Genomic DNA, 16,463 nt, shown 5'->3' on the forward strand with positions numbered 1-16,463 from the left:
AGGTGAAGCAGAACGACTGGAGAAGCTAAACCAGTGGTTCCCAATGTGGGACAATTTGATTTTTCATGGGGGCAATTCAAAAATGAGCTATTAACTGAATTTTTGAAAGCCTGCTAATTGTTCTTATGCATTTGTGAGGAAACAGTGTGTTTCATTTACCTATTGTTGTCTTTGTTAAAGTACATTTCCTAGGGCCTGGTCTGAAAAGGATATCCCCGCTGGGGGGAGAGCAACTGCCAGCCAATCAGATGTGTTCCGACTAAGGATCATAGGACTGGCAGAATCTCTCTCTCTCTCTCTCTCTCTCTCTCTCTCTCTCTTTCCTGTGGGGCTCTGCTGCTGGGTGGTTGCAGGGAGAGCTGCTCTATGGGGAAACAGAGTGGATGGCTGCTTGGGGAAGCTCAACAACGAGGATACAGAATTTGTATTTTTATTTTAATATGTATAGGAATTGTTGTTGTTGTTAGTTGTGAAGTCGTGTCCGACCCATCGCAACCCCATGGACAATGTTCCTCCAGGCCTTCTTGGCCTCTACCATTCTCTGGAGTCCATTTAAGTTCACACCTACTGCTTCAGTGACTCCATTTAGCCACCTCATTCTCTGTCGTCCCCTTCTTCTTTTGCCCTCAATCTTTCCCAGCATTAGGCTCTCCTCGAGTGAGTTTTTCCTTCTCATTAGTTGGCCAAAGTATTTGAAGTTCATCTTCAGTTGATCTCCTCTAGGACTGACTAGTTTGATCGCCTTGCAGTTCAAAGGACTTGCAGGAGTCTTCTCCAGCACCATAGTTCAAAGGCCTCAATTCTTTGGCACTTAGCCTTTCTTATGGTCCAAACTTCACAGCCATACATTGCAAACCATAACCTTGACTATACGCGCTTTTGGGAAAACCATAACCTTGACTATACACGCTTTTGTTGGCAGGGTAATGTCTCTGCTTTTTAGTATGCTGTCTATATTTGCCACAGCTTTCCTCCCCAGGAGCAAGCATCTTTTGATTTCTTGGCTGCAGTCCCCATCTGCGGTGATCTTGGAATCTAGAAAAATAAAATCTTTCACTACCTTCATTTCTTCCCCATCTATTTGCCAGGAATTGAGAGAGCTAGATGCCATGATCTTAGTTTTCTTAATGTTGAGTTTCAAGCCAACTTTTTCACTCTCCTCCTTTACCCGCACCAAGAGGCTCTTTAGTATCTCTTTTGCCATTAGAGTGATATCATATGCATATCTGAGGTTGTTATTTCTCCCTGCAATCTTAATTCCATTTTTTGATTTGTGTAGCCTAGCCTTTCTCATGATGTGCTCTGCATATAAGTTAAATAGGCAGGGTGACAATATACAGCCTTGCCTGACTCCTTTCCCAATTTTGAATCAATCAATGGTTCCGTGTCCAGTTCTCACTGTTGCTTCTTGACCTGCATATAGGTTTCTCAAGAGACAAATAAGATGGTCTGGTACTCCCATCTATTTAAGAACTTTCCACAATTTATTGTGATCCATACAATCAAAGGCTTTAGCAGAGTCAATGAAGCAGAAGTAGATGTTTTTCTGGAACTGCCTAGCTTTCACCATCATCCAGCGTATGTTGGCAATTTGATCTCTAGTTCCTCTGCCTCTTCGAAATCCTGCCTATACTTCTGGTAGTTCTCAATCCACATACTGCTGGAGCCTAGCTTGTAGGATTTTGAGCATAACTTTACTAGCATGTGAAATGAGTGCTATACTGCGATAGTTTGAACATTCTTTGGCATTGCCTTTCTTTGGAATTGGAATGTAAACTGACCTTTTCCAATTCTGGGGCCACTGTTGAGTTTTCCATATTTTCTGGCAAATTGAGTGTAGCAATTTTACTGCATCGTCTTTTCAGATTTGGAATAGCTCAGCTGGAATACTGTCCCCAGCACTTCACTAGGATGTCTGGCTCGAGGTCAGTGACCACCCCATCTTGATTATCAGAGATGTTAAGCTTGTTCTTGTATAGTTCTTCTGTGCAATTTTGCCACCTCTTCTTAATCTCTTCTGCCTCCCTGCTATTTTGGTCCTTTATTATGCCCACCTTTGCATGAAACATTCCCTTCATATCTCCAATTTTCTTGAAGAGATCTCTGGCCTCTCTATTCTATTGTTTTCTTCTGTTTCTTTGCACTGTTCATTTAAGAAGGCATTCTTATCTCTTCTAGCTATTCTCTGGAATTCTGTATTCAGTTCGGTGTATCTTTCTCTTTCTCCCTTGCCTTTCACTTCCCTTCTTTCCTTGGCTATTTGCAAAGCTTCCTCAGATGCCATTTTGCTTTCTTGCATTTCTTTTTCTTTGGGATAGTTTTAGTTGGTACCTCTTGTACAATGATGTGAACCTCCATTCATAGTTCTTCAGGCACTCTGTCTATTAAATCTAATTCCTTAAATCTGTTTGTCACCTCTACTGTATATTCACCAGGGATATGATTTAGTTCATACCTGAGTGGCCTAGTGCTTTCCCTTACTTTCTTCAATTTAAGCCTAGATTTTGCAACGAGAAGCTCATGATTTGAGCCACAGTCAGTTCCTGGTCTTGTTTTTACTGGTTGTATAGAGCTTCTCCATCTTTGGCTGCAGAGCACATAGTAATTAATAAAATCAAACTATTACAGAAAAAGTTTTCATTAAAATTATTTTATATTTATACATTTCAGTTCTCTATTATATATTTTGAAACTTTATTTGCTGATTTTTCATATCCCTTCATACTATTTTTTTAAAGTTCCTCAGTATTTCTACTGTCTTTCGTTCTTTTGTTTTTCTCTTTCATGGATGCCATGTTCTTTGAAACCTTGTTTAAACCAAGTTAATGGCCTTTTAGGCTTCCTCCATGTGAGTAGGAATTCATTTTTTGAATAGTAAGAATTATATGTCATGTGGGGGGCATCAAGATTTTAGAGATGCTTGGGTGGGGTGTGGCCAAAAAAGGTTGGGAACCACTGAGCTAGACATAGACAAGGAACCAATTGGGCCCAGATTGTCATTGGGCATGGGTTGAAAGGGTTAGGGTGAAAGGAGGACCTAGAGGAATGACTCTCAGGGGAAACTGTCAACTCTCAAAAAGACTCTAGCTGAAGCCATATTTTTCTCTACTTCATTTCTTAGTTGCTATGTATATGGGGGAGAGGGGGATAGGAAAGACATAACAGTGATAAGGCTTGTGAGAACCAAGGCCAGCTCAACGTGCCCTAGCAATGGCAGGAAGGAGTGCTGAGCTAACGTGACCTGTGACACAAGGGGTGTGTGACCAGTATCTATTTTTTAATTATACCAAAGCATGAGAATTATTCATTGGCTTCACATTTGAATGTGCCAATATGATGCACCCAATAAACAGGATCTTTGAGAAATCCATAGCCTCAAAGTCTTGAATTGATTGTGAGCATTACTTGGAACCATAACAATAACTTTTATGTGAGGAAGCAGAGGTTACCACAGGCCAGAGTGGTGTCAAAGGGACAGAGACGAAGTCCCTCCTCTTGATGTGAACTGAAGGATGCCATGCTGAGCATACCCTATACCTGTTGCAAGAGGTAATACAGAATCTGGGAATCTTTTGCTGAGATTCAGGCTCCTCAAACTACCTCAAGTCAAGCTGTGGAAAGAACTGCAGTGGCAGCAGTCATGGCAACAGTTGCATCTGCTCCACCTGCACTGGCACCAGAACCAGAGATGCCACAACCAGCAGCTGCTGCTGCATGAACTCCTTCATCTGAAGGAACTGTCTCTTTGGAGATTCTGGGCCCCAAATGTTCTAGCCTTGGGAGTGAAGTACACGGGTTTTTTGTGGCACAAATCTGGAACTACATACAGGAGTATAGGGATGAACAGGGGACAGAGGCAGCCCAAGTAAGATGCATGACCATGGCTGTCAAGGGTGTAGCTCTACTGGAGTCGGATTGCTTCAAGTGTATGGTTAACCCTCAGGTGGTGGAAAAGTTGGGACTGAGTCTCAAGCAGCTGAAGGTGCCAATAGCTTTTGGCCAACTAGATTAGAAAGTAACTGGGGGTGTCTAATTTTATAACTGAGCCAGTGGAAATGAGAATGGGAAAGTGTCAAGATTGAATCACTTTACTTCCTCTGAGCTTCTATCGCTACTCCACTTGTCATTCAAGCAGGAAGAGTGAGGGGTAGAATGGAATGCTAAGATTTTGTCTATCGACCGTGAGAGCCTGAACCTCATCAAGGTCACTATTACAGGTTTAGTTGAAGAAATAAACTATTCCCATAACAAACAAGTTTTATAATTGTGAACACCCAGAGATGGGGGAAAAGAGAATCTATTGTTTAACTAAGTGGATTGGATTGGATTTATTAGATTTATTAAGTGGTGATTTATGTGAGAAACCCAGAGCTGGTTTTGCTTCTGCAGTTTTGCTATGATGTATCCAATAAAGTTTTACTTTTGGGAATTCAAAGCTCCCAAGAGTTTTTACCTTTTGGGGGTTCACTAGTCAGACAGTTGACATTAAGCCAGCTCTCCACACAATTTAAGGTACACCTACAAGAGAGCTGTAACATAATGATGTCTGGAACCAAGAAGCAAGCTGATGCTGTGGTGAAGCCTGGAGCTGCTCCTCTGCAGGAAGCATCAGCAATGGCCCATGCAAAGTCTGGGGCACAGGCGGTGGTTACACAATCTAAGCTAAGGGCAGAGAAGGTGGAACAGCCACTAGTGCGGGATGAAGGAGCTGTGGCAGGATTATTTTACCACAACTCAAACACCCGATAGCTGGGAGGGGTGGGGAAAGCAGCTGAGATGAAATTGCCCTTGGTCCCGGTGGGGGTTGCTCTGACTCAGGGAAGCAAATGGAGGCCAGGAGAGCTGTGGATTGGGAAGAGCCAGTGGAGTGGAAATTCCTGACCGTGTGTCACAGTCCTTCAGTAGAGCAACTGTGGGAGAGGTTCAGGGGGATGGAGATTCATGGAGTGGCATCAATGAAGTTGTTGGTCCTGGGAGCAGGACTTGAAATCATCCAGGCATCATCCTCTTCTCTGCCCCAGTTGGAGGGGTCAAGAAGTATGGGGCAAGGAGCAGAGGGGCTTCTTTCATGCTTGAAAATGTGGAATCCGTCAGTTGACTGGGAGGGCAACAAGTGGCACCTGAGAAATAAAACAGGAAACCACAGGGGATGTAGAAGGTGCACAGAGTTGGGTGAGAGCCATCTTCAGGGGAAGTGAAAGTGGAGCCAGCTAATGCATTGGTGGAGAGCGAGCATACCATAATTTAGCAGAAGTTTTTAGCGAACAGGAATTGGATTTACTCCCCCTGCACCATCCCACGGACTGTGCAATTAAAATACTGCCTGGGGCAAAACTGTCCAAACCAAAGATGTACTCAATGACCCCCAAGGGAGATGGAGGAACTCAGAGATTTCCTGGATAAGAATTTGGCTGGGGGCTTCATTCAGGCAGTGAAGTCCAGAGTTGTGGCCTCAGTACTCTTCAAAGAAAAGAAAGATGGCTCATTGAGATTATACATTGATTTTGAGAAATTAATGGGGTCTACATGGAAAATATGTACGCACTCTCCATCATGAAGGACATACCAGGATACCTATCCAAGGGGAAGATGTTCACCAAGCTAAACTTGAGAGAAGCGTACTGCCAAGTGAGGATTAAGGAGGGAGATGAATGGAAGAAATCCTTCAATTGCCCCTTAAGGTGATATCAATTCCAGGTGATGCCCTTTGGACTGCAGGTGGCACCCATGGTGCAGTGGGTTCTGGTGTACCTGGATGACATTCTCATTTATTCTGAAACAACTGAAGATCATGTAAAGTTAGTGTAGGAAGTGCTGAGGAAGCTATTGGAAGCCAGGTTCTATGCCAAATGTCCAAGTGTAACTTCCATAAAACCAGCCTGGATTATTTGGGGTACTGAGTGTCCAATGTGGGAATAGAGATGGACCGTGGAAAGGTGAAAGCAATATTAGAGTGAGAAGCCCCCCCTCCCCGAAACAGAAGGCAACTACAGAGCTTCTTGGGCTTTGCCAACTTATAGCGACAATTCATCCCCTTACAGCCCTGCCTATCACCGAGCTACTAAGGACGGGTGGAGGGGGAGTGAAACCCAAACCGAGTCAGTTTAACTGGATTATGGAATGTCAAGCAGCTTTGAAAAAGCTCAAAAGGCTCTTTGCAGGGAAACTAACCCTTAAACACCTGAACCCAGAGGAGCCCTTCATAATACAAGCTGATGCTAGTGATGTAGTGGTGGGGGCCATCCTGCTCCAAAGAAATGCAAAGGAAGCATTCCAGTCCTGCACCGACAGTTCCCAAAAGCTGACCAACACTGAAAGATATTGGGCAGTGTGAGAACATTTGTTGAGCACTGATGACCTGAGGCAGTTTCTGGAAGGCAGTAAAATCCCTTTTGAAGTATGGACAAACCACAAGAATTTGGGGGACCTGAAACCCCTGAGGAAACTGTCCCCCAAACAAGTACGATGGGGTTTAATTGATTCAATTTCATCCTTCAGTACATGCCGTGGTGGAAGAATTTTCTCGCAGATGCACTTTTCTGAATGCCCCAATATAAAAGCATCTGAGAGGAAATAGTTAACTCCATCATCCCCTCTCAGCAACTGGCAGCGACGGTCTCTGTGATGCGAGGGCTGTTAGGTACTCCTCAACCGGCTGATGATGCTTTCACCCAACAGCTGAGGGAAGCCATGAAGGAAGATGAGTGGTTCAGAGACCATAAGAGCAAGCTGATGATAAGGGAGGACCTGGCTTGGAAGGAAGACAAACTGTATGTTTCAGTCAACCAAAGGACCCAAAACCTGCAGAGAAGCCACAATGTAAAACCGGCAGGCCACTTTAAGTTTGTAAAGACCCTTCCCTTGCCTGGGAGGCAGTTCTGGTGGCTTAAGATGAAGAAAGACATCAAAAGATATGTGACAAGCTGCCCAGTGTGCCCCATGAAATGGTTGCCTGTGAAGACTCCTGGGCTACTCCAGCTGGTGGCCAACCCTAACTGGCCATGGGAAGAGATAGCCATGAACTATGTTGTGGAATATCCTGAGAGTGCCAGGAATGCTGTGATCTGGATGTTTTCAAAGCAAGTGCACTTCATTGCCAGTCCAAAGCTTCCTTCAGCATGAGCCTAGCCAAGATGTTTGTGCAACATGTTTATCGGCTGCATGGAGTTCCAAAATGCATCATTTCAGACAGGGGTAGTGGTGCAGTTTACGGCAAAGTTCTGGCGGGAGTTCACAAAGTTAATAGGTTCCTCCCAAGGGTTTAGCTCAGGATGCCATCTGAGTTCTAATGAGGGAGGTGGAAGGGACCAATGCAACAGTAAAGCAATGTAGAATAGAATGAACTGAAAGGAACCTTGAAGGTCTTCTAGTCCAGCCCTCTGCTCAAGCAGGAAAACCTATACCTTTTCAGATAAGTGACTGTTTAGTCTCTTCTTAAAAACATCCAGTGATGGAGCACCCACAATTTCTGAATGCAAGTTGTTCCACTGTCAGCAATGTTCCACTAATTGTCCTCACTATTAGGAAGTTTCTCCCTAATTACAGGTTGCTTCTCTCTTTGATTAGTTTCCAACCATTGTTTCTTGTCTTGCCCCCAGGTGCTTTGGAGAATAATTTGACCCTCTCTTCTTTATGGCAGCCCCTCAAATACTGGAATACTGCTATCAGGTCATCCCTAATTCTTCTTTTTTTAAGACTAGCCAAACCCAAATCCTGCATCCGTTCTTCATATTTTAGTCTCCAGGCCTTTGACCATCTTACTTTATCTTCTCTGAACTTTTTTCAAAGTCTCAACATCTTTTTTGTAGTATGATGGCCAAAATTGGTTGCAGCATTCCAGGTGCCTTACTGGGGTTTTGTAAAGTGGCACTAATACTTCACATGGTCTTGATTATATGCCTCTGTTTATACAACCCAGGATTGTATTAACTTTTTTGGCTGCTGCTGCACACTTTTTTGGCTGCTGTTATAGACATGATCTTGATTCTATGCCTCTGTTTATACAACCCAGAATTGCATTGACTTTTTGGTGGCTGCTGCACACTGCTGGCTCATATTCAAGTGAACTCCAGAGTCCCTCTCACTGTTACTGTTTTTGAGCCAGGTCTCGTATAATATGTACTTATACTTTTGATTTTTCCTGCCTAAGTGTAAAACCTTGCTTTCTCTACATTAAAATTTATTTTGTTGGATAGGGCCCATTGTTCAAGTTTCTCAATATCTTTTTGGATCCTGAGCTTGACTTCGGGGGTGTTCGCTGTTCTTGCCAGTTTAATGTCATCTGCAAATTTGATGAGTTCCCCTTCTATTCCCTCATCTAAGTCATTAATAAAGATATTAAAGAGTACTGGGCCTAAGACGGAGCCTTGTGGTACCCCACTGCTTACTTATCTCCATGTGAATGCAGTACCATTAAGAACTGCTCGTTGAGTATCATTTATCAACCAGCTACAAATCCATTTTGTGGTGATGTTGTCTATTCCATATTTTTCTAGCTTACCAAGTAGCAGTTGTGATCTACTTTGTCAAATGCCCTACTGAAATCTAAGTATACTATGTCCATAGCATTTCACTGGTCTACTAATTTAGTCACGTAATCAAAGAATGAAATAAAATTGGTTTGGCATAATCTGTTTTTAACAAACCTGTCCTGGCTACTAGTTATAACTTTATTTGCTTCTAGTTGTTCGCAGCTCTGTTTTTCTATTATTTTTTCCAGGAACTTCCCAGGTATTGTTAGACTGGTTGGTCTGTAGTTTCTTGGGTGTTCTTTTCCCCTTTCTTGAAGATGGGAACCACATCTTTTCTGTCCTCAGGTACTTCCCCGATGCTCCAGGATTTTTGAAAGATGTGATACAATTGTTCTGAGATAACACCTGCCAGTTCCTTCATAACTCTGGGATGCAATCTGTCAGGTCCTAGTGTTTTATATTCATCAGGGTCAGATAGGTGTTCTCTTACCATTTTCTTGCTTATTTTAATTTTTATTTCTAGTTTGTCTTTTACAGTAGGTTTTTTTTTTTTGGTACATTGGGCTATAATTCCAATACTTCAATGTATAATAGTAACACTTACATTGCTATGTAAACTATCAGCAGACTAATTGGGTGGAGCTCCTGCCTTTTGCAGAAGTAGCTTTTAATAACTTGGTACATAGTACCAAGTTCACCCCATTCAAGGTAGCCACCGGAGTTGAGTTTGTACTGATGGCAGAACTTCCAAGGGAGCCCCCCACCTCTCCTTCAGTAACACTAGCTGGATAGATGAACACCCTAAAATCTACCTGAGGGAATGTGCAAAAGGCACTGAATAACGCCAGAGAATCATAAAAGACACAGGCTGACTAGACAAAAGCCCTCCAGAAGGAATTTAGGATTGGGGATAAAGTATATCTATCTACTAAATACTTAAAGTTGAGCCAACCCTGTAAGAAACTGTGTCCCAAATACATCCAATTGAACAATCCAATTGTTCAGATTATAAACCCAGTCATGGTAGAATTGCGGTTCCCAAAGGCACTTAGGTGAGTCCATCCAGTGTTCTGCTGTAGTTTGTTAAAATCCTTTCACAGTTCTAAGTTGAGACAAGGGTGAATGAGTGCCTCCATCTCCTGTTATAATGGGACGTCAAGAACACTATGAAATCAAAAAGATACTGGACTCAAGTTATTTTAAAGGGGGATTGCAATACTTAGTTCAGTGAAAAGGATACCCCTCAACTGATGCTGAGTGGGTTGCTGCCCATAATGTCAGAAGGTCCCATGCTAAATAACCACAACGTCCAAAGGGACAATTGACAGCTAAAGATTCCTGAGTAAAAATGTTAATCTGGGTTTTATATTTTTCTATGTCTAACCTTCCTCCAGGGGGTTGGTATTCCAAGATTGAATCGCTTTACTTCTTCTGAGTTTATATTGCTATTCAACTTGTCATTCAAGTGGGAAGAGGGAGGGGTGGAATGGAATGCTAAGATTTTGTCTATGGACCGTGAGAGCCTGAACCCCATCAAGGTCATTACTGCAGGTGTTAGAAAGAGAAATGAATTGTTCCCATAACAAAAGGAGGTTTTATAAATGGATAATGTGAACATCTAGGGGTGGGAAAGGGGGAATCTATTGTTTAACTAAGAAATTATTTTTGTGGGAAACTCCAGAGCTGGTTTTGCTTCTGCAGTTCTGAGATGGTGTATCTAATAAAGTTTTACTTTTGGGAATTCAAAGCTCCTGAGTGTGTTTACTTTTTTGGGGTTCACTAGTCAGTTGATGGAAAGCACAAAGAAACTCTGAGTTTTATATTCATACCAGGGATGGAGAGACCCCTCCTGCTTGGTCTCTTCGCCCTGCACCTAATGCCCTGCTGGAGCCCATCTTAATTGAAAGAGAGCAGCATTTTGAAATTAAGGAGATTCTAGATTCTAGGATACATAAAGGGAAAGTCCAATACCTAGTTGCATGGAAGCATTTCCTTCCTTGTAGTCTGGGTGGGTAGATGCTAAACATGTCTGGGCACCTAAACTCCTCCAAACCTTTCACAGAAAATACCCTGACAAACCCCGGATGGAGTAGTGGTTTTATTTGGTTTATATCGCTTTACCTAAGCATATGTTGTTTACTTGTTTTAGGGCTAACACCTCTGTTAACAGAGGCCTGAATGTCAGCCTGGTCATCTTCGCTTTCCTTCAAGCATTCTGCAGGCTGCCATGGAAACAATGGGGAGGGGAGGGAAACAATGGGTATTTGGGAAGGGAAGTGTGCAGAAGGTGAACTTGGAATTTCTGAGAAGTGATGGGGAGGCCTTGACTCAGCTTGTGTTGTTTAATCTTCAAGGCCAACCTCCTGGGATTGGCATGGACGAGGAGGAGCAATGCACCTGAACCCAAAAATTCTTCCTGGACAATGATTGAACTCTGGTTGCCTGGATACTGGGGGGGGGGAGGGGCATCCCTGACAGCCAGTTTGTATCACTAAGATTTCTTTTTATTTCAGTCACTTTATTGCATCAGGTCATATAACCAATTGCATTTGTTTCAGTATGAAACCATTTGCAACATCATCCAAAATATGATATTTTAATATAGAAAAATATCTCATAGTTGGAGATCTTTCATGCAAACTGCACTTTCACAATTAACCAAATAATCTTCATTAGAATAATAAATGCCAATTTCCCAAAGTGATCTCAATCTAATAAAAAATATTTGTCAGAATACAAATATTTTTAATCCAAATCTAAACCCTAAACAAATCTAAACAAATCTATTTTAAATTGTGTCTTACACATGGGCTAGTCAACAGATTATATCTATCTTATATCACAAGTGCAAACTACTTTCACAATAATTTCCATATGCTGCTATCAGAGAGATATTAATCAAAAGTTTTGCTTTTAGTTATTTGACATCTTTATAGTTATATAATAAACTATGATAAATCAGAGGAAAATATTTACTAATTCCCTAACGTGTGAAAAAGTTTTCCCCCCCTTTGCCATCACTATAACTTAAGCAGTAAATGCTCCATACCACAGGGGTTATCTATTATCTTCTATTTGCACTTCCTTTTCTATCCAATTCTAATATCAGTACAATTATCTATGTGAATATGATTTTGTTCTTTGTTTTGTTCTTTACACTGTCACCTACTAAACAGAACCAATCCATTTTGTGCCCATATTAAGTATCTATCATGCACCCATACAGTTCTTTCCACAGTTACAATCGTTCACTCACACAAGTTTCAGGGTGAATAAATGGGATGAGAGGTTTGAGAAAAAATAATCTTGCACAGGAAAATACAATTGACTCTACTCCAGATACAAGCTATGGTAACTTCATTTGTTATGAATTAGCATTTTTATATTTATACACAAACAAAATTAACAATCATATTAAATCAGCTTTTTCAACCTGCTTCTAGTCAGATGTGTCAGATAAATGGAGCTACCCTAACTGGAAATTATAGGAACTGTAATCTAGTAAAAGCCGGTTACTAGAAGCAAGTTAGAAAAAGCTATCTGATATTACACCATTTGTTTCAGTTTTATTACCTTTAATACTTCCTGATTGTGTGCTTGCCTTTCTGCTTCAGTAAATCGGTCAACATGCCACTTCAATACCTTTATGAGATCTCTAAAATATAAAACAAAACTTAGTTCTACATTGAAGTCTTAATTCATTGTTAAGTAGACTAATAACTGACATGAATAATAATTCTTAATTTAATCAATACATATATCTACTGAAATTTAAGCCTCAATAAGCTATTCCTAGGGAAGTGAGCAATTCTGCAGAACAATTCAAATAAAATGCAATTGAAAAGAAAACTATTCAGTGGATAATCTTCTATATTTAAATTGCCAAATTATGAATATAGAGAATAGGACATTATTATTGACATACATATTAACAAATATAATAAAGTTTGGTTGCTTTTAAGATACTAATATATCTTGTTTTCTAGGTGGGAAGGAAAATTAATTAGCCAACTTCATTGTAGTATGTGCAAGGTCACTGAATTCCTCTAAATAATGAGATACCACCACTGAATGAAATTTTGTCTGAATCTGACATGATTCATAAACATCTTTTTGGCTTTCATCTCCAAATCTTAGAAACTCAAACATCCTCGATAATTTGCTCTCACAGTCTGGATAGGACATGATTCTCCTCACTCAGTATTTTCAGTAATATAATGCAGTGCAGTGCAGTGCAGTGCAGTGCAGTGCAGTGCAGTGCAGTACAATAGAATAGAATAGAATAGAATACAATACAATACAATACAATACAATACAATACAATACAATACAATACAATAATACATAATTTGTCCTTGAACCAGAGGGAAATGTTAGGATAGGTATATGTACCTTTCATATAAAATAATACTCTAACCTGAAGCAATGTGGGCCAATAATCTGGTTTGGTATATAATAGATATTGGTTTAATGAATATGCTCCATTGGCTATGAAAATTTGTACACATTCCTAGAAAGAACATTTCAATCAATACAATATTGTGTTCAATCAAAAATCTTACATGGAAATAAAGGGAGAGATTCTCAAAATCCTTGAGAACAGCATATATCATTAATTCTGAAAGAGGCAAATAAAACCAAATAAAGCTGACCAAGTTAGAACTTGGAGTATGTATTGTTTTGTGAGAATAACCAGTCCATGACTGCTTTCTATATGGAGAAGAAAAGTATATTTCATTTCCCAGGTTAGGTATAAAAGTAGTCCTTGACAAATGAACATAATGGAGACTTCCAATTATGGTTCCAAATTGCAACTGTTGTAAAGAAGGTCATCATATGACTGATCCAATTTTATGATCTTTTTTGTGGCAGTCATAAAGCAGATATGGCAGACATTAAATAAATCCATTGTTTTCTATGAAGTGTTTATGCCAAGTATAAAAAATATGATCACATGAACACATTCATAGGAACTTAATTTCTGAGTCCTAAGTACTTTGGGAAGAGATCTGTTGTAAAATGGTTATTAAACGACGTACTGTAAGTCAAGCACTACATGTTACAATCATGGCCCATTAAAGTGTACTATAAGATCATAATTGGTCAAGTATCTATTAGTGCTGCACAGCAGTTCAAAGGCAAAAATGTCCTGTATCACACATAGAATACAAATCCAGCACCTTTCTACAACTGCTTAAAAGCAGCCACAACTTTTTCTAGCTTCAAATACCATATTTTTCAGAGAATAAGACACACCGGAGTATAAGATGCACCAAGGTTTTGAAGAGGCAATTTTTTTAAAAAAGTAGGTAGGTAGATAAAGGGAGGGAGGGAGAGAAAGAGAGAGATATACAGTAGGTAGGTAGGGAGAGAGAGAGAGTAGTTAGGTAGGTAGGAAGATAAAGGGAGGGAGGGAGAGAGAGAGAGAGAGAAATACAGTAGGTAGGTAGGGAGAGAGAGTGTAGGGAGGGAGGGAGAAGGAGGGAGAGGGATACAGAGAGAGAAATAGAGAGAGAGAGAAATACAGTAGATAGGTAGGGAGAGAGAGAGTAGTTAGGTAGGTAGGTAGGTAGATAAAGGGATAGAGAGAGAGAGAGAGAGAGAGAGAGAGAGAGAGAGAGAGAGAGAAATACAGTAGGTATTTCTCTTCCATGCCAGCCTGATAATAGTCATGGCAACGCTTTAGAAGTTGACAGTAGGTAGATAAAGGGAGAGAGAGAGAGAGAGAGAGAGAGAGAGAGAGAGAGAGAGAGAGAGAGAAATTGTGTGTGTGTCTAGTAGGTAGGTAGGTAGAGGGATAGAGAGAAATAGAGAGAGAGAGAGAGAGAGAGAGAGAGAGAGAGAAAGAGAGAGAGAGAGAAATACAATAGATAGGTAGGGAGAGAGAGAGAGAGAGTAGTTAGGTAGGTAGGTAGATAAAGGAAGAGAGAGAGAGAGAGAAATACAGTAGGTAGGTAGGGAGAGAGAGTAGTTAGTTAGGTAGGTAGGTAGGTAGGTAGGTAGGTAGAGGGATATATATATATATATATATATATATATATATATATATATATATATATATATATATATATATATATATATATATATATATATATATATATATATGAGAGAGAGAGAGAGAAATACAGTAGGTAGGTAGGGAGAGAGAGTGTAGGTAGGTAGGTAGAGGGAGAGAGAGAGAGAAATAGAGAGAGAGAAATACACTAGGTAGGTAGGGGGAGAGAGTGTAAGTAGGTAGGTAGGGAGGTAGAGGGATAGAGAGAGAGAAATAGAGAGAGAGAGAGAAATACAGTAGGTAAGTAGGGTGAGAGTGAGAGTGTGTAGGTAGTTAAGTAGGTAGAGGGATAGAGACAGAGAAATAGAGAGAAATACAGTAGATAGGTAGGTATTTCTGCTGGCACAGCACTTGACCAATGTAATTCTCATCAATCAGTTAAAGAGCTTTCCAAAAGGAAAAATAAGTTTTTGCACTCTGCAAACCTCTCAAAAACGGCCCGTTTTTTTCAAAAACAGACATGAATAGCCTTGGGGGGGGCTTGCAGAGTGCTCCGGGGGGGGGGCAAAAACAAGCAAAAAATGGCCCATTTTTCACGAAAACGGGCCCGTTTTTTGTCAAAAAAATTGCATGTATAGCCTTATGGAGGCTTATAGAGTGCTGCTGGGCTGGGGGGGGGGGCAAAAATGGCCTGTTTTTTGCTCATTTCCTCCCCAGCCCCCAGGAGCTCTCTGAAAGCCTCCATAAGGGTATGCACAGCCATTTTGGTGAAGGGGCGGGGCTTCGGGAGGGAGGCAAAAAATGCTGTATTCGATGTATAAGATGCACCCAGATTTTCAGCCTCTTTTTTGAGGAAAACAGTGTGTCTTATACTCTGAAAAATACGGTAGCTATTTTCCACAGTCGCTGTATGATACCAACCCAAATCCAAGCCTCCAAATTCAAAATGTTGCACTGACCTAGTAACTAAATTCTTTCCTTGATCCTTCATCATTTCTTTTGTACTCTCAGATTTGATCGCGCTCTAATTTACTCATTCATATTCAAACCATGTGGTTTAAGGACTATTAATAAATCCTTTGAGAATTAGGGGAAAACTACTGAGAATCGTAGAAACATAGGTCCAGAAAGGACTTTGGAGATCTTCTAGTCCAACCTCCTGCCCAAGGCTGAAGACCTTATTTCACCCCAAACAAATGGCTCTCCAATCTTTTGTTGAAAACTTCTATTCCACTGATTATTGTTCTGCCAGGACATTTTTCCTTAGTTCCAGTTTGGATCTCTCTTTAACAAGCTTCCACCCATTGCTTCTTGATGTGCCCTCAGGTGCTTTGGAGAATAAATCCACCCACTCTATGAGTTTGAATTTGGTTTAATATTAAGCATTTTCCCAACTCAGAAAACAGTTAGAGACACATACAGTATGAACTTAGATTTATATAAAAGCAAAATAATTATATGTCAGATGATTGATTTAGGTGTTGATAACCAAATGTAAAAGCTCAGCAGAGACGTGCGGTCAGGGAAGGCAGGGGAGGCAGAGCCTCACTGCTCTCATCATGAAAAAAAAGGGAAAAGGAAAAAAGCGCTGAGGAGCCTCGGGGAATGGGACTGCGCGAGCCGCGGTCACCTTCATGTTGACTCAGGAAGGCAGGACAGAGGGAGGTGTAGGAGGCTCCTCTAGCCTCAGCCTCCCTCCTGCACACGTGGTCCCATTCCCCGCCTTCCTGAGTCAACATGAAGGGGACCGTGGCTTGCTCTCACGAGCCGCGGTCCCCTTCATGTTGACTCAGGAAGGCGGGGAATGGGACCACGTGTGCAGGACAGAGGGAGGTGCAGGAGGCTCCTCTAGCCTCAGCCTCCCTCCTGCACACATGGTCCCGTTCCCCGCCTTCTGTCGGGTTCTGACGCCAGAGCTCATGGTTCCAGGGCGAATGCACATGCATGAGTGGCTCCCTTCCTCGCACTGAGCAACGGCAGGTTTACGGGAAGTTGCT

The 16,463-nt window shown here is 41.3% G+C and overlaps 1 protein-coding gene across 1 annotated transcript in view; it reads right to left on the minus strand.

Moving 5' to 3' along the window:
• Positions 1–16,463, minus strand: part of DOCK4 (dedicator of cytokinesis 4) — a 392,180-nt gene that overhangs the window by 180,963 nt on the left and 194,754 nt on the right. The window contains exon 21 of the mRNA XM_081957434.1: positions 12,045–12,126. Within this exon, the coding sequence (XP_081813560.1) occupies positions 12,045–12,126 (82 nt within the window). The remainder of the gene's footprint in view (positions 1–12,044; positions 12,127–16,463) is intronic.

Source organism: Natrix helvetica, assembly GCF_964273705.1.
Source record: "Natrix helvetica genome assembly, chromosome: 6".
Taxonomy (NCBI): Eukaryota; Metazoa; Chordata; class Lepidosauria; order Squamata; family Natricidae; genus Natrix; species Natrix helvetica.